The sequence below is a fragment of the Dama dama genome, chromosome X (genome assembly GCF_033118175.1).
Source record: "Dama dama isolate Ldn47 chromosome X, ASM3311817v1, whole genome shotgun sequence".
NCBI lineage: Eukaryota > Metazoa > Chordata > Mammalia > Artiodactyla > Cervidae > Dama > Dama dama.
In genome coordinates this window covers 16,509,391-16,534,808 of record NC_083714.1, presented here as the reverse complement: position 1 = coordinate 16,534,808, position 25,418 = coordinate 16,509,391, and the positions used below count along the sequence as shown (strand labels likewise).

The 25,418-nt window shown below is 40.3% G+C and overlaps 1 protein-coding gene across 1 annotated transcript in view; it reads left to right on the top strand.

The window, feature by feature from the left end:
- The window catches only part of LHFPL1 (LHFPL tetraspan subfamily member 1), a 52,337-nt gene that overhangs the window by 9,835 nt on the left and 17,084 nt on the right, over positions 1 to 25,418 (top strand). Inside the window, exon 2 of the mRNA XM_061137261.1 lies at positions 3,951 to 4,049. Within this exon, the coding sequence (XP_060993244.1) occupies positions 3,951 to 4,049 (99 nt within the window). The remainder of the gene's footprint in view (positions 1 to 3,950; positions 4,050 to 25,418) is intronic.

The following is a 25,418-nucleotide window of genomic DNA, read 5'->3' as shown; positions in this document are numbered from 1 at the left end:
AATATCTTGTGGGTCTTCACAGAACCGTTCAACAATGAGGATAAATTACCCTGTGACTTTGTTTTTTAAAATAATATGTCTCCTTGGACATCTTTATCCATCTATGATCAAATGTGATATAATCCTCTGTTACAAGTGCAATAAAGTATGCACTTGTATGTTACAAGTCCATGAAGTATGTTTATAACCTATTGTGTTCACCTGTCTGAAAGGCAGGAGGGAGAATGGGGGATGGGAGGGGTGGTAGGGCAGGTTGAGAAGAGCATGTGGCCACCTACACTGGGGCAGAACACATACCTGGCAGATTCCTGCTTTCTGGCTTGGTGACTGAGAAAAATTGCAAGAAAACAACTCCAAGCAGGTGACTTTAAAATCAAGCCTTGTTCAGCTTTTGACTTTTCAGCTGTTATGAGGACAAAAATGTGAGGAAGAAATTAGCATGGAGAATATAAGTAGAAAGTTAGGGAAGAGCCAGAGGAAGAGGCTGATGTTTAATAATAGTAATAAATCTTTATTAAGCACATTCTATGTGCCTGGAAACTTTATGAGTACTACTTTTTGAAACAGCCCTATAAGTTACAGTACTATTATTCCCATTTTAAAGATGAGGTGACTGAGGCACAGAGAGATTAAGTAACTTGCCAAAGTCACACAGCCTCTAGGGGGCAGAGCTGGAATTTGAAATTAGGTCTAGGGACTACAGAACCCAATCTCTTTCTCCCTCTCTTTTTCCCCAGCTTCATTGAAATACAATTGACATAACATTGTGTAAGTGTAAGGTGTACAATACACTGATTTGATGTACATTGTGAAAGGATTATCATGATAAGGTTAGAGAACACAGAAATCGCCTTACATAATTATTTTGTGGTGAGATCATTTAAGATCTACTCTCTTAGCAACTTTCAGGTATATAATATTGTATTGTTCTCTTAAGCCATCCTGCTGTTTCTCTGAATCTTAATGCCTATAAGATTCCTAGTGCCTACTATAGATACTGTTGCCAAAAAGTGATCATTTCTGGACACCTGCCTCTAGAAGAACAGCACTTCTAAGGATCTCTCTTATTAGTAAGAACAGCATTGCCAGCAACTGGCTCTGCGACCTTGAGTAAATTGCTTTCCCTCTCTGGTCTCAGCACCCATATCTGTAATGGAGAGGGACTGGAGTAGGTACTCTCCGAACGCCTTTCCTTCTCTAAAATTCTGTACCTGTATTGAGTGTCTAGGATGACCTCTCATCTCTACCATGGAGATCCTTTCAGAAGGCTCCCCCCTTGGGAAGTGGGAGCAAAAGAAGCTGTCTGTTAGATAGGCAGAGCATACTCTGACACAGGTACATTTATTGAGCACTTATTACATACCAGGTAATAAGTAGGTAACAAGGATACATAGTTGAAGATAAATATGGTACCTGCCTTCAAGGAATGCACAGTCCAGTAATGAAAGCAGGCAGCAGTTTTAAGGGCTTATATCACAGAATATTCTGATCACAGAAGTAAGCACAGGGTATTTCTGGAGCAGAGGGAAGGAATATGTAACTTTGCTTGGGGTAGGCACTGGGGATGGTGAGGAAAGGTTTCCTGGAAAAGGTGATCTGTGACTTGAACTTCTCAGCATGGTAAGGTCTAAGGAGCAGGAGGGCTGAAGAAGGTGGTAGGTTCCTCCTGCCATGTCAGGAAAGGCATTTAGCTAACACACGCCCCTGCTTGAAAAGTCAGAGCTCATGCCCGTCCCAGAGATCTGAGTGTGGAGGCTGGAATACAGAACTGCTGTTCTTTTATAAACATGTGTTTTTTTCTTCCTACTCTGTGTGGAAAAGCTCATTTTTTACTAACTCTTCTCTCAAAGGGTAGACTCTGAAAGCAGGAAAAGGCTGAGGTTTCATTTCCAATTCTGTCCTTAACCCATTGTGTATACTCTGGGATCACATACTTTGGTGCATAACTCTTCGTATCATATGATTTCAGTTTATCTGTGGTAAGAAAAAAATGAGTGCTGTTCCATTGCCACTGGATAAATTCCAGAGCCTAGAAAAGTCTTTTGAGTGACCAGTTTCATTTCCTTTAAGACTATCGGACAGATAAGAATGTCTTCTAATTTTAATCATTCCACTGAAGGGAATTTCTAACCTTAATTGGTCATTCTTTTTAGTTTCTCAACCCTCTCTCACCATCAGAAAGTTCTTTCTGTTTTCCTATTTAAACTCTTCTTGTTTTTTCTTTAGGTCCATATCTTTTTCTCTGGCTTCACTGAATATTGAGAACAGCTCATATTGCCATGTTGCTAACAAGCTTAGCGAGTATGTTAAGACCTTCTTTGAAAAGGCTTCAGCTGAAGGCAAAGTGGGCTTATTAGCTTCTCAGAGTGTACATAAAATCTTCCTCAGTGAGGAGAGAAGCAAAGGTGAGGCTAGCAGTCCCTGGAGCAGCCTGCCTTTCACTGTCTGGAACCTTTCTGGAACCTCTAAATATGCCAGTTAGTCACCATTAATCAAATATCTGCTTTGTGGGGGCTCTATACTGTGTTAGGTTCTGCATCCACACTCGTGGTAGGTGATCGTCCCATGACCTGTGATGTAGCACTCAAGTATAGTTTTCTTGTAGTTAGACTCTCTTGGTTGTAAGTAGCGGAGACTTGAGTTCTCCAATGAAAAGGGAATTTATTATAACATAAGGCAAGTGATAAAAATAAATGAAAAAAAAAAAAAAAGAAAAGTGGAACTGGAAAGCCATTAACAAGGACTGAATTCCCTAACTCTTTCAGGAGCAGTATGGAGTTTCCCTTCATGGTGTATCTGATTTCTGCCACTGTGTTCTCTTCTTTTACCAATCAGTTTGCTCAGCTTACCCAGAACTGATGTCTATTCATAACTTTGGATTGAACTTGGCTTCAGCTTGACACAGACTTGATTTTACCTCCTGGTGTTTTTTTTCCTATCTTCTGCTCCATCTGCTAACTAGCACAACGTTTCTGTATTCCTTGATTAAAATTTCCAGAAACAAGAATCTGGCCCAGCTATTCTCTTCAGAGCATGCTATATCACCCATTACTGGCCAGCCAACGAATTTGGTTGCTCTTGTGTCAGATGCCAATGCTTAGTCCAATTCATGATCGCCAAAGGCAAGGGGGAGTGGGTCACAGGTTACAAAATGTAAACCTAGGCAGCAAATAAGAGCTGTAGTTGACGTAAATGTCCTTAAAAGGCAGTGCCAGCAAGTAGACCCAGATTTATATCTCTAGTCAGAAGAGTAAGGTTATCACTAAGATCGCACAGAGTTGTCCTCTAATAATTAAATGACCTCAACAAAATGAGATGAAGGCAAGGGGCACAGTGGAAGGTTTTGAAAGCTAAAGAAAGTAGGAATGCTTAGCTTGAAGCTGGAATGTTCTCTCAGAAGTGTTTCTGGAGGAGGAAGTGTGGTCCCCTGCTCACCAGTAGACGCCTATATAATGTGTATGCTTTGTGTAGATCTCAGTCTGGCAACTGACTTCAAGTTACAGAAATCATGACCTATCTTCAACTAGTAGAGACTGACCTGACTCTTAGAAAAGGCTGAATTGTAGGGAAAAGTAGCTGTCTCTACCTTGTTGCTCTTTGTAAATCAGACCAAGATAGAAGAGGAATCTGGTTGGAGAGGCCAACTCAGCTTTGTGAATCATTGGCAAAAACATTTTGGCTGTAAAAAGTACATTGGTTGGTCTCAATCCCCAATACTGTCCTTTTTTTTAATGAGTTGGCCCCTTTACTATCTGTTGCAGCTCACCACCCATGACACAGTAAAGACATCCTGTTGAGTTGATAGTGTCATAGATATCTAGGGCAAAAGAGGAAAGGTAAACTCTGAGTGGAAGAGGCAGAATTTGAGCTGAGCTAATCCAGGGGGGATGTTGGGATGACGGAGACCTGTTATATTTTTTTCTGCCTGTATGTATTTTTTTTTTTTCCAGGACTGCTGATAAGCTCAGGCTGTGCATTATACCCCTTAGGATGGAATAGCCCGGAGATAATGCAAACGTGTGGGAATGTCTCCAATCAATTTCAGTTAGGTAAGATGGCTTGTGCAAGATGGCAGTGATGGGGAATCGGTTTCTCAAAGTGCTCTTAGAGGGGCCTGTACTTGCTAGTGGTGCTTGCCTGAATCTTTCATTGTGTTAGCTTGTGGAAAGTGGTATCTTGGTTAGTCTCATGCGGCCTTGCTAATTTACAAGGATTGAACATAAATTCTGCTTCTTTAACGATGTCTTACCACACCCTTATGTACTTTTACCCAGAGTTCTGTGACCGATTTAGGGCAACCCTGTCTACAGAGAGCTTCCCTGGTGGCTCAGATGGTAAAGAATCTGCCTGTAATGCAGGAGACCTGGGTTTGATCCCTGGGTCCAGAACATCCCCTAGAGAAGGAAATGGCAGCCCACTCCAGTCCAGAGAATCCCATGGACAGGGGAGCTTAGTGGGCCACAGTCCATGGCTTTACAAGGAGTTGGGCATGACTGAGCGACTAACAGTTTCAGTTTTATCTACAGAGGGATTCTAAATGCTTAGAGACTGCAGATCTGTCATCCTTTGAATAAGTCCTAGACTCTATTAGTATTTCTTTCTAGGCAACTATTTTCCAAATACAAATCAATAGTAGCTCTTCTCACTCTCCACTGAGCATAAAGCAAGAGATAATTTGTTTTATATCATGCATTAGGAACCTAAGTTAAACATTGGGAATTGTTACTGGCATTTTTACATTGTTACTGGCATGTTAATGACAAGAGGTGTTAAATATTAAAATGGGTGACAGAAATAACTTTGGACTCTTCTATGGTTGCCAACTTCTTTGAGAATGACTTAAGTTTATTATTGTGAATTGGGAATAGATTAGACTCTACCTGGAAGATTTCAAAATACTTGTCCAAACTACCAGGATGGAATGTCTAGGTTTCCTTGAGTATTTTCAATTGTAGTAGAGGATTTTGGAACAATGAGGCCACCCATTCACTGTAGCTTATGCTCCCATACTTCCCTTTTCTCTCTGTTACCTCAGACTGTTTTTTGAGCCTTACCTGACTCATTTTTGGAGAGAGTTGTTTACTGTACAAACATAATATAAGGAAAGGACAGTAGAGAAGATGTGACAAAATGAAGACCCTAGCATGTCCAGTGTTCCTGGCTCAGGGTGGGGCTGACTGGTAAACACAATGATTCTACCATAGGTGAAGGAAGGAGTAAAGAAATTCAAAAAGAAACTTTGGGGGCAGGGACTGGAGGAAAAAGAAGCAAGACACTGGTGCTGCTAACCAGGGTAGAGAAAGCTGAAGATTTAGCACACGTCTCTTACTGGGTTCTTACTCCTATAATTCTACTTAAAAAAAAAATAAATAAAGGCTTTAACAGAGCATTTTTAGGGCAGTGAAACTGTTCTGTCAGACTCAGTATCTACTATAATGGTGGACACACCCAGGTGGCTCAGTGGTAAAGAATCCGTCTGCCAATGCAGGAGATGCATGTTCGATCCCTGGGTCGGGAAGATCCCCTGGAGAAGGAAATGGCAACCCACTCCAGGATTCTTTCCTGGAGAATCCCATGGACAGAGGAGCCTGGTGGGCTAAAGTCCATGGGATTGCAAAGAGTTGGACACAATTGAGTGACTAAGCACCTTTGTCCAAGCATATTGAATGTATGATACCACAAGTGATTTGTAATATACCCTATGGACTTTGGGTGGTTATGATGTGTCAGTGTTGATTCATCAATCATAAAAAATTTCCACTCCACTGTGGGATGTTGACAGTGAGGGTGGTCGTGGGTGTGGTGGACAGGGTGCAGAGGAGAAATCTCTGTAACTGTCTGCTCAACTTTGCTGTGAAACTAAGACTGCTCTAAAAAGTAAATTTTATTTTTTTTGACTGAAAAAAGTAACAGTTTTATTGATATAAAATTTGCATAGTATAAAATTTGCCCTTTAAAAGTGTACAGTTAGTGGGTTTTACTATATTCACATGGTTGTACGATCACTACTATCCAATTTCAGAATATTTTCAAAATCCCCAAAAGAAACCCCTTACCCATTAGCAGCCACTTCTTATTCCTCCCTGTGCCCAGCCCCTGGCAACCACTGTCAATTTAGATTTGCCTGTTCTGGACATTTCAGATAAATGGAATCATATCACATGTGACTTTGTGGGTCTGACTCCTTTTACTTAGCATAATGTTTTCAAGGTCCATCCATGTTGTAACTTGTATCAGTACTTTTGCCTTTCATAGATGAATAACATTCCATTGTATAGCTATATTTTATTTATCCACTTATCAGTTGATGTATGGAGAAGGAAATGGCAGCCCACTCCAGTATTCTTGCCTGGAGAATCCCAGGGACAGAGGAGCCTGGTGGGCTGCCGTCTATGGGGTCGCACAGAGTCGGACACGACTGACGCGACTTAGCAGCAGCAGCAGCAGTTGATATATAATACTTCGGCCTTTCTACTTTGGGGCTATAATGATTAATACTGCTATAATAATTAGTGTACACATTTTTGTATGGAAATCTATTTTTATTTCTCTTGGGTGTATATCTAGGTAAGCACAGAATTGCTGTGTCAAATGATAATTCTATATTTAAGCCTTCTGAGGACCTTGCAAGTTGTTTTCCAAAGTGACTGCATCATTTTACATTTCCACCAGCAATGTACAAGGGTTCCAATTTTCCAGCATCTTCACCAATACTTATTTCACATTTTTAAAATTATAGCCATCCTAATGTGTGGGAAATGATATCTCATTGTGACTTCAATTTTCATTTCCCTCATGACTGATGTTAAGCATTTTTTCATTTACATATTGGCCATTTCTATATCTTTGGAGAAATGCCTATTCAAATCCTTTGCTGATTTTTAACTGGGTTATTTGCCTATTTTTGTTGAGTTGTAAGAGTTCTTAATGTATTCTGGACACTAGACCCCTTTCAGAAATGTGACTTGCAAGTACTTTTCCTCATTCTGTAGATTGTATTTTCACTTTCTTGATGACATCTTTTGAAATATAAAATTATTTAATTTTAATGAAATCTGCTTTTATCTAATTTTTCTCTTGTGGCTTGTATTTTTGGTGTCATATCTAAGAATACAATTAGTAGTCCCAAATCTAAAGTTGTGAAGATTGTTTTGGCTACTCTGGCCCCCTTGTGTTTCCCTGTGAATTTTAGGTTCAACTTTTCAATTTCTGCAAAAAAAAGTGAGCTGGGATTTTGATAGAGATTGGATTGAATCTATACATCAGTTTGGAGTGTATAACCTCTTTAGTCATTTTAAGTTTCCCAACCCATGAACACAAGATGATGTTCCAGTGAATCAGGTTATCTTAAATCTCTTTTGATGATATTTTTTAGTTTTCAGTATACAAGTCTTACAATTTGTTTGGTGACATGTATCCCTAGGTATTTTGTTGTTTTTGATGATATTGTAAATGGAATTGTTTTCTTAATTTTATTTTTGGATTGCTCATTGTTAGTGTATGTGTGTGTGCTAAGTCGCTTCAGTCGTATCTGACTCTGTGCCACCCTATGGACTGTAGCTGACCAGGCTCCTCTGTCCATGGGATTCTCCAGGCAAGAATACTGGAGTGGGTTGCCATGCCCTCCTCCAAGGGATCTTTCCAATCCAGGGATCGAGCCTGGGTCTCTTGCATCTCCTGCATTGGCTGGCGGGTTTTTCACCACTAGTGCCACCTGGGAAGCCCATATTAGTATATAGAAATACAAATAACTTTTCTGGATGACCTTGTATCCTGCAACCTTGCAGAACACCTTTGCTAATTCTAATGATTTTTTAGTAGATTGCTTAGGATTTATTATATACCTGATCATGTCATCTGAGAAGAGAGAAGTTTTACATCTTCCTTTCCAATCTTTTCTTTGTGTAATTGCCCTGGCTCGAACCTCCAGGACAATGTTGAATAGAACTTGTGACAGTGAACATCCTTATCTGTGATCTTAGGGGTAAATCATACAGTTTTTCACCACTAAGTATTGATGTTGACTAGGCTATTTTTGGACTTTCCCAGTGTCTCAGCAGTAAAGAATCTGCCTGCAATGCAGGAGACACAGAAGACATGGGTTTGATCTCTGTTAGGAAGATCCCCTGGAGGAGGGCAGGGAAAACCACTCTAGTATTCTTGCCTGGAGAATCCGATGGACTGAGGAGCCTGATGGGCTACTGTCCATAGGGTTGCAAAGAGTTGGCCATGACTGAAGTGACTGAGCATGCATGCATAGGCTATTTTCATAGATGGCTTTTATTGGGTTGAAAAAGTTTCCTTTTATCTATTCCTAGTGTTGTGTTTTCATCCTGAAAAGGTGCTGAATTTTGTCAAGTGATTTTTCTACACCTACTGAGATAATCATATGTTTTTATTGATTGATTTTCATATATTAAACCAACCTTGAATTTCTGGGACAAATCCTAATTGATCATGGTGTGTAATCCATTTTATATGTTGCTGGATTTGGTTTGCTCAAATTTTGCTAAGGATTTTTGCATCTATATTTGTTAACCTGTAGATGTCTTTCTTGAGATGTTGACTGGATTTTGGTATGGGCGTAATATTATTCTAATAGAATCAGTTGCTGCTTTGATTAATGTAGCAATAAAATACCAGAGGGAAAACTGGAGATGTGAGTTGCATGTAATCATTTGGCAATTTTCTGCACCAATCATCACCACTAAGGACTTAGTTCCCAAAAGGGCAACTTTGTTTATGTCTGTCTCTGTTCCAAGTTGATGGCCTTCAATTTTTTACCATAGGATCACGACTTTTCTCATCTCCTTTATTTACCCTTCTCTCATGCACCATATATTTGCCTAAAGACAATAATGCCCCTCTCCTTAGTGCACTAAACACTGTGCTCTGTGAATCCATAGGGATGAAGGAATTACAGAATTTTGCTTGAGTCAAGTCCTCCTAGTTCCTTTTTTGATTCACTGTTGCATTCTTCCAATTGCTCACGTCTCTTATTCTTCTGAGGCCTGCATTTGCTGCCCATATTCTCCAATAACATGCCCCTATATTAGGACCTTCCTTCAGTTCAGTTCAGTTCAGTCACTCAGTCGTCTCCGACTCTTTGTGACCCCATGGACCACAGCACGCCAGGCCTCCCTGTCCATCATCAACTCCCAGAGTTTACCCAAACTCATGTCCATTGAGTCGGTGATGCCATCCAACCATCTCATCCTCTGTCGTCCCCATCTCCTCCTGCCTTTAATCTTTCCCAGCATCAGGGTCTTTTCAAATGAGTCAGCTCTTTGCATCAGGTGGCCAAAGTATTGGAGTTTCAACTTCAACATCAGTCCTTCCAATGAACACTCCTTTAGGATGGACTGGTTGGATCTCCTTGCAGTCCAAGGGACTCTCAAAAGTCTTCTCCAACACCACAGTTCAAAAGCACCAATTCTTCAGCACTCAGCTTTCTTTATAATCCAAACTCATATTCATACATGACTACTGGAAAAACCATAATCTTGACTAGACAGACCTTTGTTGGCAAAGTAGTGCTTTTTAATATGCTGTCTGGGTTGGTCATAACTTTCCTTCCAAGGAGTAAGTGTCTTTTAATTTCATGGCTGCAGTCACCATCTGCAGTGATTTTGGAGCCCCCCAAAATAAAATCAGCCACTGTTTCCACTGTTTCCCCATCTATTTGCCAGTGATGGGACCAGATGCCATGATCTTGGTTTTCTGAATGTTGAGCTTTAAGCCAACTTTTTCACTCTCCTCTTTCACTTTCATTGAGAGATTCTTTAGTTCTTCTTCACTTTCTGCAATTTGGTGTCATCTGCATATCTGAGGTTATTGATCCCGACAATCTTGATTCCAGCTTGTGCTTCCTCCAGCCCAGCATTTCTCATGATGTACTCTGCATATAATTTAAAAAGCAGGGTGACAATATACAGCTTCCTGGTTAATACTAAAAACCTGTGCCATTCTTGACACATTTCTAGTCAACTGGCCAAGCATACATGACAATGACAGTTCTATTGGTAGTTGTTCCCTTGTAATACAGAGGTGCCAGGAGCAATGGTAAAACATGTAATAGAATTTAAAAGAAATATTTTATGATGTGATGGGAATGCCAAACTTGTGAATGCCAAGATTTGGGAATGCCAATGCTAGAAGTATAGCCTTTTTTCTTAGACCTTTCTTTAATACTCTGGAAATTCAGATAGTGTGGAAGCATCTTCACATACCTTAGATATTGTGAGGATGGATGATAAACTAGGAGAAAAGTACCCTGAGTGTCCAGTCTCCAGGTTTTTGTTCTCTTTTCCTCGAGAGGCAGCGTGGTATACTGGAAGATCATAGAGTTTGGAGTCAAACGACTTTGTTGGTATCCAGGCTCTGCTACCTATGGGGTAAAGTCAGTTGATGTTTGTGTCTCAGTTTTCTTCTCTGTGATACTAATGATACCATGGGGTTTTACAGGTGGCTCAGTGGTAAAGAATCTGCCTGCCAATGCAGGAGATGCAGGAGGATGTGGGTTTGAGCCCTGGGTTGGGAAGATCCCCAGAAGAATGAAATGGCAACGCACTCCAATATTCTTGCTTGGAAATTTCCATGGACAGAGGAGCCTGGTGGGCTAATCATGGAGTGTTGTTGTTGCAATGAAATAAGAAAAAGTGTATTGAAGGACCTAGCACAGTATTTGACTTAAAAGAGGTGATGGGTTTCCTTACAAAGTAGAATGTGCTGGGGAGTAGAGAGTCAAATGATGGCATTACTTTGATTCTGCTCTAGGCTCTGCACCCTACTATGTGCTCTGTATTTTGGGAAGGGAAAGACTCAGAGACAAGAAAGACATGGACCATACCCAAGGAACAAAGCTTCTTACCCTGACTGGTTTGAGAGAGATGAAGGGGATAGGAAGGACAATAGAAGCAGAGATTTCAGTTGATTTCAACTGATGTCCTAATATACATACTTCAGCTTTGCTGTGATATTCAAATCCTCTTAGAGCTACAGAACTATTATGGGATTCCTTCATACCCAATGGCCTATAAGTATTGGGTACACAAATGAGTCCCATTGAGAATTTAGAAAAGCTAGATACTTCTAAGGTCAGATCGCTGTTTTCAAGCAAGTTTATAAAACCATTGTGTTATCAGCAGCATGTGATTCTAAGGTAAGGTCTCTTTGTACTTTATGTACAAAGGTCTTTTTGTACTTTATGAATGGATCACATTTGCAATGTGTTCTCATGAATATGAGCTAATCTGATCCTCAAAAGTGCATGCACAGAAGATGGCAATATGCCTATTTTATAATGAGGAAATCCCGAGATATAGAGAGGTATGGCAATTTGTATAAGGTCACACAGCAAGTTAAAGTCAGAACTATGAGTGGAGCCTGTCTCCTGATTCAGTTTCCTGTGTGTACTACATTGACTCGCCCCCTCTCTATTGGTGAGTGTGTGTCTTGAGTCATTTGAGATTTTTTCCCTTAAAATACACTTTAGCTCTATTGTTTTCAGAAACACCATGGAAAATACCCTGTATTTCATCCTGTCTCTCCCACCCCCACCACCTGGACTCAGCCTGAGTTCCCTATCAATCTTTTAGTGTAATCAGAGTACAAATAAATAAGGCAGTGACTGGACATGATGGAATTCTCAAAGAGTTTCAGTGGAATGAGTATTCATGGGAAATTTTAAAGTGCCTCTGAGTTTGACTTGTATTCATAAAGGCACCTAAATGGTCCTGTAAAACTTGATCATAGAAGAAAGGTATAAAGATACATAAAAAAGTTTTTGTGTTCCAAATTCTAAGATCACATGCAGTCTACCTAAGGCCTCTATCTGGTCTTCTGGGATATCTACTCCTTATGTGTGTTTTATCTTCTTGAGAGAAAGAGATTGTGTGTGTGTGTGTGTGTGTGTGTGTGTGTGTGTGTGTGTGTGTGAGATAAACAATCTGAGGCAGAGAGGGAAGATACAGATCTCAAAATAAAAACTTAGAGTTGCAAAAAATATCTCAAACCCCTTGCCTTCCAAAAGTTTGAACTCTTTTTTTCCAACCTTCTCCTGTTTCTAGGATCTGCTCTCCTATTTCTCAGTCCATCTTCCTGGTGCCCTGGGGTCCCAGTCCTCCCCTAGTGACTGCTCTACCCCTCTGGAAAATCAATTACCTGGCTCTTACCCACCAGTCAATTTTAGGGAATTGACTCCTTCTTCTTCTTCACTTAAAGAAAAAATTAACTTGTATGGAACCACACAACACCTGAATAACCAAGGCAATCTTGAGAAAGAAGAACAAAGCTAGAGGCACCGCACTTCCTGATTTCAAACCATATTACAAAGTTATAGTAGTCAAAAGGCAGTATACTGTTGGCGTAAAAACAGACACATAGATCAATGGAAGAGAACACAGAGCTCAGAAATAAACCCACACATGGGTCAGTTAATCTGTGATAATGGAAACAAGAATATACAATGGGAAAAGGGTAGTCTCTTCAATAAATGGTATCAGGAAATCTTGATGTCCACATGCAAAAGAATGAAACTGGACCACATCTTACACCATACATAAAGAGTAACTCAAACTGGGTTAAAGACTTTACATAAGACCTGAAACCATAAAACTCCCAGCAGAAAAACGTAGGCAGTAGACTCCCTGATATGGATCTTAGCAATGATTTTTTTGGATTTTACCCCAAACACAAAGGCAACAAAAGCAAAATTAAACAAGTGGAACTACATCAAACTGAACAACTTCTGTACAGCAAAGGAAACCATCAACAAAATGAAAAGGTAACCTACCAAATGGAAGAAAATATATGCAAATCAGATATCTGATAAGCTGCTAGTATCCTATATATATATATATATATATATATATATAGGAGTCATATAAATCAATAATTTAAAAAATCTAATTTAAATATGGTCAGAGGATATGAATAGACATTTTTCAAAAAAAGATATGCAGATGACCGATGTCCAATAGGTACACAGAAAGGTGCTCAACATCACGAATCATCAAGGAAATGCAAATAAAATCCACAGTGAGATGTCACCTCACACCTGTCAGAATGGCTATCATCAAAAAATACAGGAAATAACAAGTGTTGGTAAGGATGCAGAGAAAAGGGAACATTTGTGCACTGTTGGTGGTAATGTAAATTGGTATAGCCACTATGGAGAACAGTATGGAGGTTCCTCAAAAAATTAAGAATAGAACTACCATATGATCTAACAATTCCACTTCTGGGTATTTATTCAAAGGAAACAAAGGCACTTACTTGAAAAGATATATGTACCCCTATGTTCATTGCAGAATTATTTACAATAGACATGACATAGAAACAACCTTACCATGTCCACCAATGAATGAATATATAAAGAAAATGTATACAATGGAATATTATTCAGCCTTAGAAAGCAAGGAAATCTTGACATTTGCAACAACATGGATTGACTTTGAGGGCATTATGCTAAGTGAAATATCAGTAAGTCAGACAGACAAATACAAGTACTGTATGATCTGAAAAAATCAACCAATGACAAAAGATAAAAATAAATTCTTAGATACCAAAAATAGGTTGGTCATTGCCAGAGGCCAGGAGTGGGCACTGGGTGAAATGGGTAAATGGAGTCAAAAGGTACAAACTTTTGTTTATAAAATGTATAAGTACTAGCCATGTAATGTATGCATGGTTATTATAGTTAATGATGTCTGCTTAGTCACGTCTGACTCTATGACCCCATGGACTGTAGCCCACCAGTCTCCTCTCTCCATGGGATTTACCAGGCAAGAATCCCGGAGTGGGTAGCCATCCCCTTCTCCAGGGGATCTTCCTGATCCAGGGGCCAAACCTGGGTTTCCTGCACTGCAGGCAGATTCTTTACCACCTGAGCCATCAGGGAAGTCGTATTTTATGATTGACATTGTATATTTGAAAGTTGCTAAAAGAGTAGATCTTAACATTTCTCATCATAAGAAAAAAATATGTGGTGATGGATGTTAAATAGATTTACTCTGGTGATTATTTCATAATATATGCATATAGTGAATCATTATGTTTTATGTCTGAAACTAATATAATTTTATATGTCAATTGTATCTCAATAAAAATAAATTAATGAATCATATTTTAAATAGAAAAAAAGAATCATGAGCTTGAACTGAAACTTACAAGGAGAGGGACCATGCAGATCAATCAGTGTTCTCATTTATAGCTAATAAGATCCAATAAGCACAGTAACTTTCTCAAGTCCTCACTAGGGATTTGAGACTAGCTCACTGATCCTCATATATATTACTAAGATGTTGCTCAATGGCAATCCAATATCTGTTTGTTAAATGTATCAGCTATTCAGTAAGAAGGGAAAAGTCAGACAACGGCTGCCAGCAATAGCTGAGTGCAAATTTCCTCACACTTAAATTTGACTAAGTAAATGAAAGATATAAGCTGAGAAAGGTGTTTCGATGGTTTTTAATTGAACTCTAGATATCAAATAAAGATTTCATGGACTTTATCCATACAAATGAATCTATCTTGGTTCAACTTTAGCTTTGATGCATTTAATGCCGTCTTCACCAAGCCTTTAATTGGCTTTACCAAGAGTAGGAGCCAGAGAAGAACCCATGAGAGGATTGCCTAGTGGTAAAAGTGGGCTTTATCATCAGTACACCCTTAGTTCTGTGACCTCGGGCAAATCTTTTAGCATTTGGGAGCTTATTGCTACTTGCTGAGGTTGTTGTGAGGATCAAATGACATCACACATGCAAAACACCTAGTACAGGGTTTTGAATATAGTAACCTGTCAATAGTTGTTGTCTGGTATCATCATCATCATCATTATAATGATACCAGTTGTTGAAATGAAAAGGTTCCCAGTACTTTAGTTTTCAGAAAAAGCCTCTATTACAGCAAGGAGCCACTTGTACAAAGCATGATAAATAACAACACAGGCTAATAGTAGAAAGACCTGGATTCAAATGTGAGCCCTGCCACTTAAATAGTTGTGCATCTCTGGGTGCACTACTCAACCTCTCTGCATTTCCATTAATGGAGATGGATAAAAATATGTTTTTTTCCTAAGGTTATTGAGAAGGTTAAGTGAAGTAAAACATGCATAAAAACATTTAGTACACTCAGTCAGTCAGTTCAGTCGCTCAATCATGTCTGACTCTTTGCGACCCCATGGACTGCAGCACACCAGGCTTCCCTGTCCTTCACCAACTCCCGGAGCTTGCTCAAACTCATGTCCATCGAGTTGGTGATGCCATCCAACCTCTGTCGTCCCCTTCTCCTCCTGCCTTTAATCTTTCCCAGCATCAGGATCTTTTCCAATGAGTCAGTTGTTCGCATCAGGCAGCCAAAGTATTGGAGTTTCAGCCTCAGCATCAGTACTTCCAATGAATATTCAGGACTGATTTCCTTTAGGATGGACTGGTTGCATCTCTTTGCAGTCCAAGGGACTCTCAAGAGTCTTCAACAACATCACAGGTCAAAAGCATCAATTCTTCGGTGCTCAGCTTTCTTTATAATCCAACTCTCATATCCATACATGACTACTGGAAAAACCATAGCTTTGACTGAACAGACCTTTGTTGGCAAAGTAATGTCTCTGCTTTTTAATATGCTGTCTAGGTTGGTCATAGCTTTTCTTCCAAGGAGTAAGTGTCTTTTAATTTCATGGCTGCAATCACCATCTGCAGTGATTTTGGAGTCTCCCGAAATAAAGTCTCTCACTGTCTCCATTGTTTCCCCATCTATTGGCCATGAAGTGATGGGACCGGATGCCATGATCTTAGTTTTCTGAATGTTGAGATTTAAGCCAACTTTTTCACTCTCTTCTTTCACTTTCATCAAGAGGCTCTTTAGTTCTTTGCTTAGGTTGCACTAAATATAACCTGCTATTAGTAGGTAATCAGCACATTTCTCAAGAGCCTCTTTGGAGAGGATGTCCCAGGCTTGACTTCTGGGAGGGAGAGTGGGAGGGACCCAGTTAGCTTGATAAAGACCCACAACAGAGGCTACCTAAAGGCCTTGGGTATGCTCCCTGTTTCCTCTCTTAGAGGCCCATTTCCTCTATTTTCCCATCATTTCCTGTCATTCTTGCCAGTTCAAAGCCTTTTACGGTGACTCGGGGTTTAGCTTTTATGGTTTCAGTTTACAGGGATTTCCTGTTACCTTTCCTCTCTGCCAGTTTCCTTCTTTAGGAACGGAGTTTTCTTGTGCTCACCAGAGCACAATAGAACAGCTTAATACATGCTCATGTCCACAGAGGGGCAGCAGAGTGTGGTGGAAATAGCCCTTGCCTGGGTATCAGAACAGTTGGGTTTTAATTTTCCCGAGCTTGCTTGGGCATGTCACTTTCCTATTCTGAGCCTTGGTTTCCCTGTTTTGAAATAGAGAGCCTTGGACTAGCTGAAGAACAACCAGAGGCCCCAAATACCTACCGAGTTCCCTGTCATGACCCGCCTACCTTTTTTTTTTTTGTTTTAATCTTCTATTTTATGTATTTTTAAAAAATGTTACACGACATTATTACATGCTTTTATAAAAAAGAAAACCCACAATTCTACATTTAGCTGCTGATGTAAAGAACCAATTATCTTGCCTCACACATGCTTCATGTGGGATGAATTTGATGAGTTAAATAATATGTTTTTATTTTTTTATCTAAACCTTCCTGCCAGCCAGACACACTCCCTGTTTTTCTAAACAGTTTCTCACTTTCACATGAGCATTAGCACAATCCACAAACCTTCATGGCATATGGGTGCAATTATCTTTTCTCCTGAGGAGGTAAGTCAACCGATTTGGAGAAGTGTTTCCCTAGGCCTCCAATGGTGTCAGCCACAGGAATGGTGTCTTAGGGTTTCAGTCATGCGGTGCTGGCTCTCCCACCTACATTTGTGTGGAGACACTTGATCCAATTTCATATTTACTTTGTTCTTAAAAAACCAGAAAGATAGTGACAAAATAAGCCAATCTACTTAAGGCAACCCTCCTAGAAGAGAGGAACCTTTTAGTATCAGTCACCCATGGCATCACCAATTCAATGGACATGAATTTGAGCAAACTCTGGGAGATAGTGGAGGACAGGGAAGCCTTGTGTGCTGCAATCCATGCAGTTACAAAGAGTCAGACCTGACTTAGCAACTAAACAACAACATGGGGGTGGAGTCCAAGGATTGGCCAAAGGCATTGCCAAAAGCATCTCATTGATGAACAGCATCAACTAGAATGCCCTGGGCAGCCAGTCCTTCCAGAAAACTTGTGGTTCAGGTGTTGCTTAAGGTTTTTTAGTTGCCCTCCTAGTTCACCCAGAGAGGAGTCTCCACCCAGAGAGGAGTCTCCACCCACAGAGGTAGTTGGGCTAAGTTGGGGGAGGAAGGAGGGAATCAGTGGATGAGGGAGAAACTTAATTCAACTGTGGATCCCTGGTACCTGGCATGCTCTTGGCACTCTCTAAATGTTGCATTGAGTAGAATGAACAAATTGTAGAGTGGTTCCGTTGCCATCTTACTGTGTGACCATAGCCAAGTGATTTAGTTCTTTACTTTTTGGGTGTTTTAATTGAAATACATTTGGTATATAACATTGTATAAATATAAGCTGTACAACATGTTAGTTTAATACATTTATATATTATAATATGATTGCCATTGTAGTGATCACTAGCACCTATATTACATTGTGTAATTATAATTTCTTTGTAGTGGTTGGAATAATTATGTTCTGGTCTCTTAGCAAGTTTGGTGACTATAATACAGTATTGTTTTCTATATTCACTGTACTGTGCATTAGATCTCAAGGTCTTATTTAATATTTGTTGCAAGTTTGTATCCTTAACATCTGTCCTATTCTCTCACCACCAGCCCCTGGTAATCATTTTATTCTTTTTTTTTTATGATTTTGGCTTTTATAGAGCCCACATACAGAGTTCAGTTCTTTACACCTATTTCCCTATGGCTGAAGTTAGGATAATTTTATCTACTTTCAGAGATGGTTTTGTTCATGAAATGACAAAGTCTACCTGAACCTGATTTATGAAAACAATGCCCAACAAGTGTAAGTGATAAAACATGAGAAAGCTGCTTTGTTAACTTCCTCCTCCCTCTCATTTCAGTAGCTAAAATTCAGGGCAAGTTTTTTCACTGACCATCTTCTATTAAAAATAGAGGCAAACTTAAAGTAATGAGGTTCTACACATCTCATGGAATGCTAAGCTATTTTCATTTTGAATGTAATAGAAAAAATAATGGTTCTTATAGACATTTCTGTCTTTCCTGAAATTCCCCATATGAGAGGAGGGTGCTTACCCTTGGAGTAGTTAATCTCTAGAGTGATGTCTAGCCTGGTGACTCCAGAGTGAGTGTCATATGTGCTAAGTCACTTCAGTCGTGTCTGATTCTTTGTGACCCCATGAACCATAGCCCTCTAGGCTCCTCTGAGCATGGGATTCTCCAGGCAAGAATACTGGAGTGGGTTGTCATGCCCTCCTCCAGGGGATCTTCCCAACCCAGGGATTGAACCTGTGTCTCTTAAGGCTCATGCATTGGCAGGTGAGTTCTTTACCACTAGCGCCACCTGGAGGTAGACAAGCTCTAAAAAGGCCCCAAGGGCAGGTCCTCCGCTTCACTTGGCTTTATTTCCTTACCCAGTGTCCTGCAGAAGGTCTAGTAGGCTCCAACAAACAAGGCTGAATTATGAACCAGTTGTCTATACATCAGACCACCATGAGGTGGCAGTAAAGTCAGGCGGATTTCTTCTGTTCTCTGCCGCTTTCCCGGTCCTGCCTCTGGTCCTCCGGTCAAAGAACATTATTCACGCTTCATTTCTTTGTTCCCGTTTTCCTCCACTCGATTTCCCTCTATAAACCTCAACATTGGCTTTCTTTGTTCCCCTCACCTTTAATGAGTGTTTGTCTTTCCTTGCTACTCAAGGATTATACTGTATCCTAAACCTTTGTTTTAAAATCAGAAACCATTTTTTAATTCAATTCAGTTCAGTTCAGTCACTCAGTCGTGTCCAACTCCTTGTGACCCCATGGACTGCAGCACGCCAGGCCTCCCTATCCATTGCCAACTCTCGGAGTTTACTCAAACTCATGTCCATTGAGTCGGTGATGCCATCCAACCATCTCATCCTCTGTCGTCCCGTTCTTCTCTTGCCTTCAATCTTTCCCAGCATCAGGGTCTTTTCAAATGAGTCAGTTCTTCACATCGTGGCCAAAGTATTGAAGTTTCAGCTTCAGCATTAGTCCTTGCAATGAATATTTAAGACTGATCTCCTTTAGGATGGACTGGTTGCATCTCCTTGCAGTCCAAGGGACTTTCAAGAATCTTCTCCAACACCACAGTTCAGAAGCATCAATTCTTTGGTGCTCAGCTTTCTTTATAGTCCAACTCTCTCATCCATACATGACTACTGGAAAAACCATAGCTTTGACTAGACAGACCTTTTTTGGCAAAGTAATGTCTCTGCTTTTTAATATGCTGTATAGGTTGGTCATAATTTTTCTTCTAAGGAGCAAGCGTCTTTTCATTTCATGGCTGCAGTCACCATCTGCAGTGATTTTGGAGCCCCCAAATATAAAGTCTATCACTATTTACACTGTTTCACCATCTATTTGCCATGAAGTGATGGGACCAAATGCCATGATCTTAGTTTTCTGAATGTTGAGCTTTAAGCCAACTTTTTCATTCTCCTCTTTCACTGTCAACAAGAGGCTGTTAAGTTCTTCGCTTTCTGTCATAAGGGTGGTGTCATCTGCATATCTGAGGTTATTGATATTTCTCCTGGAAATCTTGATTCCAGCTTGTGCTTCAGCCAGCCCAGCATTTCTCATGATATACTCTGCATATAAGTTAAATAAGCAGGGTGACAATATACAGCCTTGATGTACTCCTTTCCGGATTTGGAACCAGTCTGTTGTTCCATGTCCAGTTCTAACTGTTGCTTCCTGACCTGTATACAGATTTCTCAAGAGGCAGGTTAGGTGGTCAGATGGTATAATTTTTTAATTAGGGGTGTTAATACTGCAGCAACCATTTCACTGGATTCTTGTGATAAAATGAAATTATATACCTAAAACATTTAGTACAGTGCCTCCACTCGTTAGGCTGACCCAGAAAGAATTTTTTTTAAGTAAAATGAAATGTGTTTTAAAGGCGGGAACCAGAAAGAAAACTGGGGACAACTTCTGCACATGCTAAAATCAGTTCTCTGGCCAAGTTAATGATACAGGGGTGAAAATATATGTCTGTGTATTGTGTCATATGACTTTTCCAAACTATCTTCTCCAAGCCCCATCCAGGTGAACTGGAAAGAATTGTGTACAAATATATCTTTCAAATGAAAGCCCCTACCACTGCACTGAGCATACCATAGATTCTCAATAAATGTTGATTCTCTCCTACTTTTTACCTAAAAGCTCTTAATATGATCTGGTTCAGGTGGTTCCCCGGTGCACTGTACATCAGAATCATTTGGGCCCTCTCCCCAAAGATAACAATTCTGTACATCTGGAGTAGAGCCTAGGAATCTGTGTTGTAAAGCTCTTTTGTAAAGCTCTTCCTGGACACTTTTGGGAACTAGTGAATTAGTTGCAAAGTGTTTAGCTGAGAGAAAACAGAGCTGAGAAGTATTGATCATTCTAGGTGTCATGCTAAGTGCTTTATATGTGTCATCTCATTTGATCTTCACAGCTGCTCTGAGAGGTAGGTGGTGTCACTTCTATTTTCCACATGGGGGACCTGAAACTCAGAAAGGTTAAATGCCTTGCCTAGAGATTTAGCAAATGACAGGGCATGGTTTCAAACACAGTTCCTCGTAATCCTCATCCCAGGCCCTTCTCCCTGTACCACAGACTTTCCAAGCACACGTGGGCCTGGTCCTGTCTCTACCCTCTGACCAAGTGAAAATCTTGGTCAAACACTTCACCTGGCTGCTCATTTCCTTCCTTGATAACACTGTTCTTGCCTCTGACTTGGACTTGATGAATGAATAAAACAAAAGAAAGAGAATTAAATGAGATAATGGATGGAAAAACTAGCTTGTAAAGTGCTATACACATATTGTATTATTTGTGGCATTGGTTATTGTTTAATCTCTAAGTCATGTCCGACTCTTTTGCGACCCCATGGACTGTAGTCTACCAGGCTCTGCTGTCCATGGAATTTCCCAGGCAAGAATACTGGACTGGGTTGCCATTTCCTCCTTCAGGGGATCTTCCCAAACCAGGAATTGAACCTGTGTCTCCTGCAGATTCTTTACCAATGAGCCACCTGGGAGACAAGGCATTGGTTATTGCTCAGGGATCCTGGATCTCAGGAAAGTGTGTATGGCCTATATCTATTGACCAATGGAACCTGGAAGGAAAGAGCTGAAACACAAAGCTGGCATTGCTGGTATGGCATGAAGTCAATAGCTGGAATGCGGGTGCATTCATTCCTGAGTTCTGAGGTAGGTCAGCTTGCCAGGTCTAGCTTTTTAGCACTTATAAGTATTTGAATATTATGTCAAAAATAGATAACAGTCACTCAATAAGCATATTCTGGACACTTACTGTATACAAGTTGTTGAATGGAGCACTGTACATAATTCACAGAACTCAAGATTACAGTCTTCAAGGAGCTTGTGGTTTATTTGAAGAGACATGATATATATATATAAAACAATGGCTATCTAATGAATGTGACCATAGTAATATCAACCCCAAACTATAAGGATGCCAGTCATCAGAAGGAATAAATACTGCTAGCAAAGGCATACAGTGAGAACCCCATAATCTATCTTCTTTCCCTTAGTATCAGTTCTTATCTGGATTACAGAAAACAGCCCCTGACTTTCTCTCTCTCTCTCTATTCCTCAAGATACTACACATGACTGCCCTGACCTGTTTCCCATTCTGTGTCCAAAAGTGATGTTTCAAAACTGCAAATCTGATGTCATTCTCACTATTTGACAATGGTTTCCCCACTGCCTTAAGGATAAACCCCAGACTCCTTTACATGGTCCATAGGGACCCCGACCATCATTTCCATCACCACCCAAGCTTCTCTTGCCCAGCCACCCTGAAAATACCGTGTTCTTTCAAACTTTGGCAACCTTGCATGTGTTCTGCCAGTTGCTCAAAAGTACCCTTGTCACCTTCCTCACCTTGTTGTTGTTGTTGATCAGTCGCTCAGTCGTATCAGTCTTTGTGACCCCATGGACTGCAGCATACCAGGCTTCCCTGCCCTTCACAATCTTCCAGAACTTGCTTAAACTTATGTCCATTGAGTTGATGATGCCATCCAACCATCTCATCCTCTGTCATCCCCTTCTCCTCCTGCCTTCTATCTTTCCCAGCATCAGGGTCTTTTCCAGTGAGTCAGCTCTTTGCACTAGGTGGCTAAAGTATTGGAGCTTCAGTTCAGCACTAGTCCTTCCAATTAATATTCAGGGTTGATTTCCTTTAGGATTGACTAGTTCGATTTTCTTGCAGTCGAAGGGACTCTTAAGAGTCTTCTCCAACCCCACAGTTTGAAAGCATCAATTCTTCAGTGCTCAGCCTCCTTTATTGTCCAACTCTTAAATTCATACCTGACTACTGGAAAAACCATAGCTTTGACTATACAGACCTTTGTTGGCAAAGTAATATCTCTGCTTTTTAATATGCTGTATAGGTTGGTCTTAGCTTTTCTTCCAAGGAGCAAGCATCTTTTAATTTCATGGCTGCAGTCACCATCTGCAGTGATTTTGAAGCAGCCCCCAAAAATAAAGTCTCTCACTGTCTCCACTGTTTCCCCATCTATTTGCCATAAAGTGATGGGACCAGATGCCATGATATTTGTTTTTTAAATGTTGAGTTTTAAGTGAGCTTTTTCACTCTTGACTTGTTCACCTTCATCAAGAGGCTCTTTAGTTCCTCTTTGCTTTCTGCCATAAGCGTGGTATCATCTGCATATCTGAAGTTATTGATATTTCTCCCAACAATTTTGATTCCAGCTTGAGCTTCATCTAGCCCAGCATTTTGTATGATATAGTCTGCATATAAGTTAAATAAGCAGGGTGACAATATACAGGCTTGATATACTCCTTTCCCAATTTGGAATCAGTCCGTTGTTCCATGTCTGGTTCTAACTATTGCTTCTTGACCTGCACACAGATTTCCCAGGAGGCAGGTAAGGTGGTCTGGTATTCCCATCTCTTTATGAATTTTCCACAGTTTTTTTTTTGTGATCCACACAATCAAGGGCTTTAGTGTAGTCAATGAAGCAGAAGTGGATGTTTTTCTGGAATTCTCTTGCTTATTTTATGATCCAATGGATGTTGGCAATTTGAGCTCTGGTTCCTCTGGCTTTTGTAAACCCAGCTTGAACATCCAGAAGTTCCCAGTTCATATACTGTTGAAGCCAACTTGGAGAATTTTTAGCATGACCTTTCTAAATGTGAAATGAGTGCATGTGAAATGAGTGCAATTGTGTAGTAGTTTAAACATTCTTTGGCATTGCCTTTCTTTGGGATTGGAATGAAAACTGACCTTTTCCAGTCCTGCGACCACTACTGAGTTTTTTAAATTGCTGGCATATTGAGTGCAGCACTTTCACACAGTATCATCTTTTAGGATTTGAAATAGCTCAGCTATAATTCCATCACCTCCACTAGCTTTGTTTGTGGTGACGCTTCCTAAGACCCACTTGATTTCACATTTCAGGATGTCTGGCTCTAGGTGAATGATCATATCATTGTGGTTATCCGGGTCATTAAGATCTTTTTTGTATAGCTCTTCTGTGTATTCTTGCCACCTCTTCTTAATCTCTTCTGCTTCTGTTAGGTCCACAGCATCTCTGTTGTTTCTTGTGCCCATCTTTGCATGAAATGTTCCCTTGGTATCTCTAATTTTCTTGAAGACATCTCTAGTCTTTCCCATTCTCTATTTCTTTGCATAGTTCACTTAGGAAGGCTTTCTTATTTCTCATTGCTATTCTTTAGAACTCTGTATTCAATGGGTATATCTTTCCTTTTCTCCTTTGCCTTTCATTTCTCTTCTTTTCTCAGCTTTTTGTAAGGCCTCCTCAGTCATCCATTTGCCTTTTTGAATTTCTTTTTGGCGATTATTTTCATCACTGCCTCCTGAACAATGTTATGAACTTCTGTCCACAGTTCTTCAGGTACTCTGTCAGATCTAATCTCTTGAATCTATTTGTCACTTCCAATTATAATCATAAGGGGTTTGATATAGGTCATACCTGAATGGCCTAGTGGTTTTCCCTACTTTTTTCAATTTGAATCTGGATTTTGCAATAAAGGGTTCATGATCTGAGCCACTGTCAGCTCCTGGTCTTCCTCACCTACCTTATTTTTCTTGAAAACACCCTGCCCCTTTCAAACTGTATTTGACCCACCTCATCTGTACCCTTTTGTCACTCTATGTCATAACACTCATCACATTAATACTGTATTTCTTTGTTCTACATCTGTCGCTGGTACCCTTTTACTCATCCGATTTGTTGATCTTGCATATGTGAGAACAACATGTTTAAAGAGCTTAATGCAGTGCCTGGCTCATGGAGGCATTTAACCAATATTAGCTATTTCTATTCCAGTTACAGACCCAATTAGCTGAGAAACTTCAGATGGATGCAAGAAAAGGTCTATTGAGCAGATGTTAGAGAAGAGGAGCTATTTTTTTTTTTTTATTTATAGAGGTCAAATATCCTAGAGAGCTCATACTGAGTCAGAGGTCCAACACTTCCTTAGCTGTTTTGTTTTTTTAAACCTGTCTCTTGGGGAGAGTACGTGTCTTAGGCTGTTTGGGCTGCTATGAGAGATACCAAAGACTGGGTAGATTATAAACAACAGAATGTTTTTCTCTCAGTTCTGGAGGTTGGCCAGTCCAGGATCAATGTGTCAGCAGATTCAGTGTCTGGTAAGGAAATACTTCCTTATTTGGTACATTACCATTCTCTTACTGTGTTTCACATGGCAGAAGGGGGCAAGGGAGCTCTCCTCCTTTATAAGAAGACTAATTCTATTCATTAAGGCTCTGTCCTCATGACCTGATCACCTCCCAAAGGCTCCACCTTCAAAGGCCATCACACTGAGCATTAGCATTTAACATAGGAATTTGGGGGACATAGACTTTTAATCTATAGTAATTCCCAAAGTTCTTGTGAGGAGGTGCTCCAAGTGTCCTGTGTGTGCTCGATTGTTTCAGTCATGTCCAACTCTTTGCAGCCCCATGGACTGTAGCCCGCCAGGCTACTCTGTCCATGAAAATTCCCAGGCAAGAATAATGGCATGGTTGCTATGTCCATCCCCAGGGGATCTTCCCGACCCAGGGATCAAATCTGAGTCTCCTGCAGTTCCTGCATTGGCAGAGAATTTTTTACCACTGAGCCTCCAGTGAACCCTAAGTGTAGTTGATGGAGTATACAAAG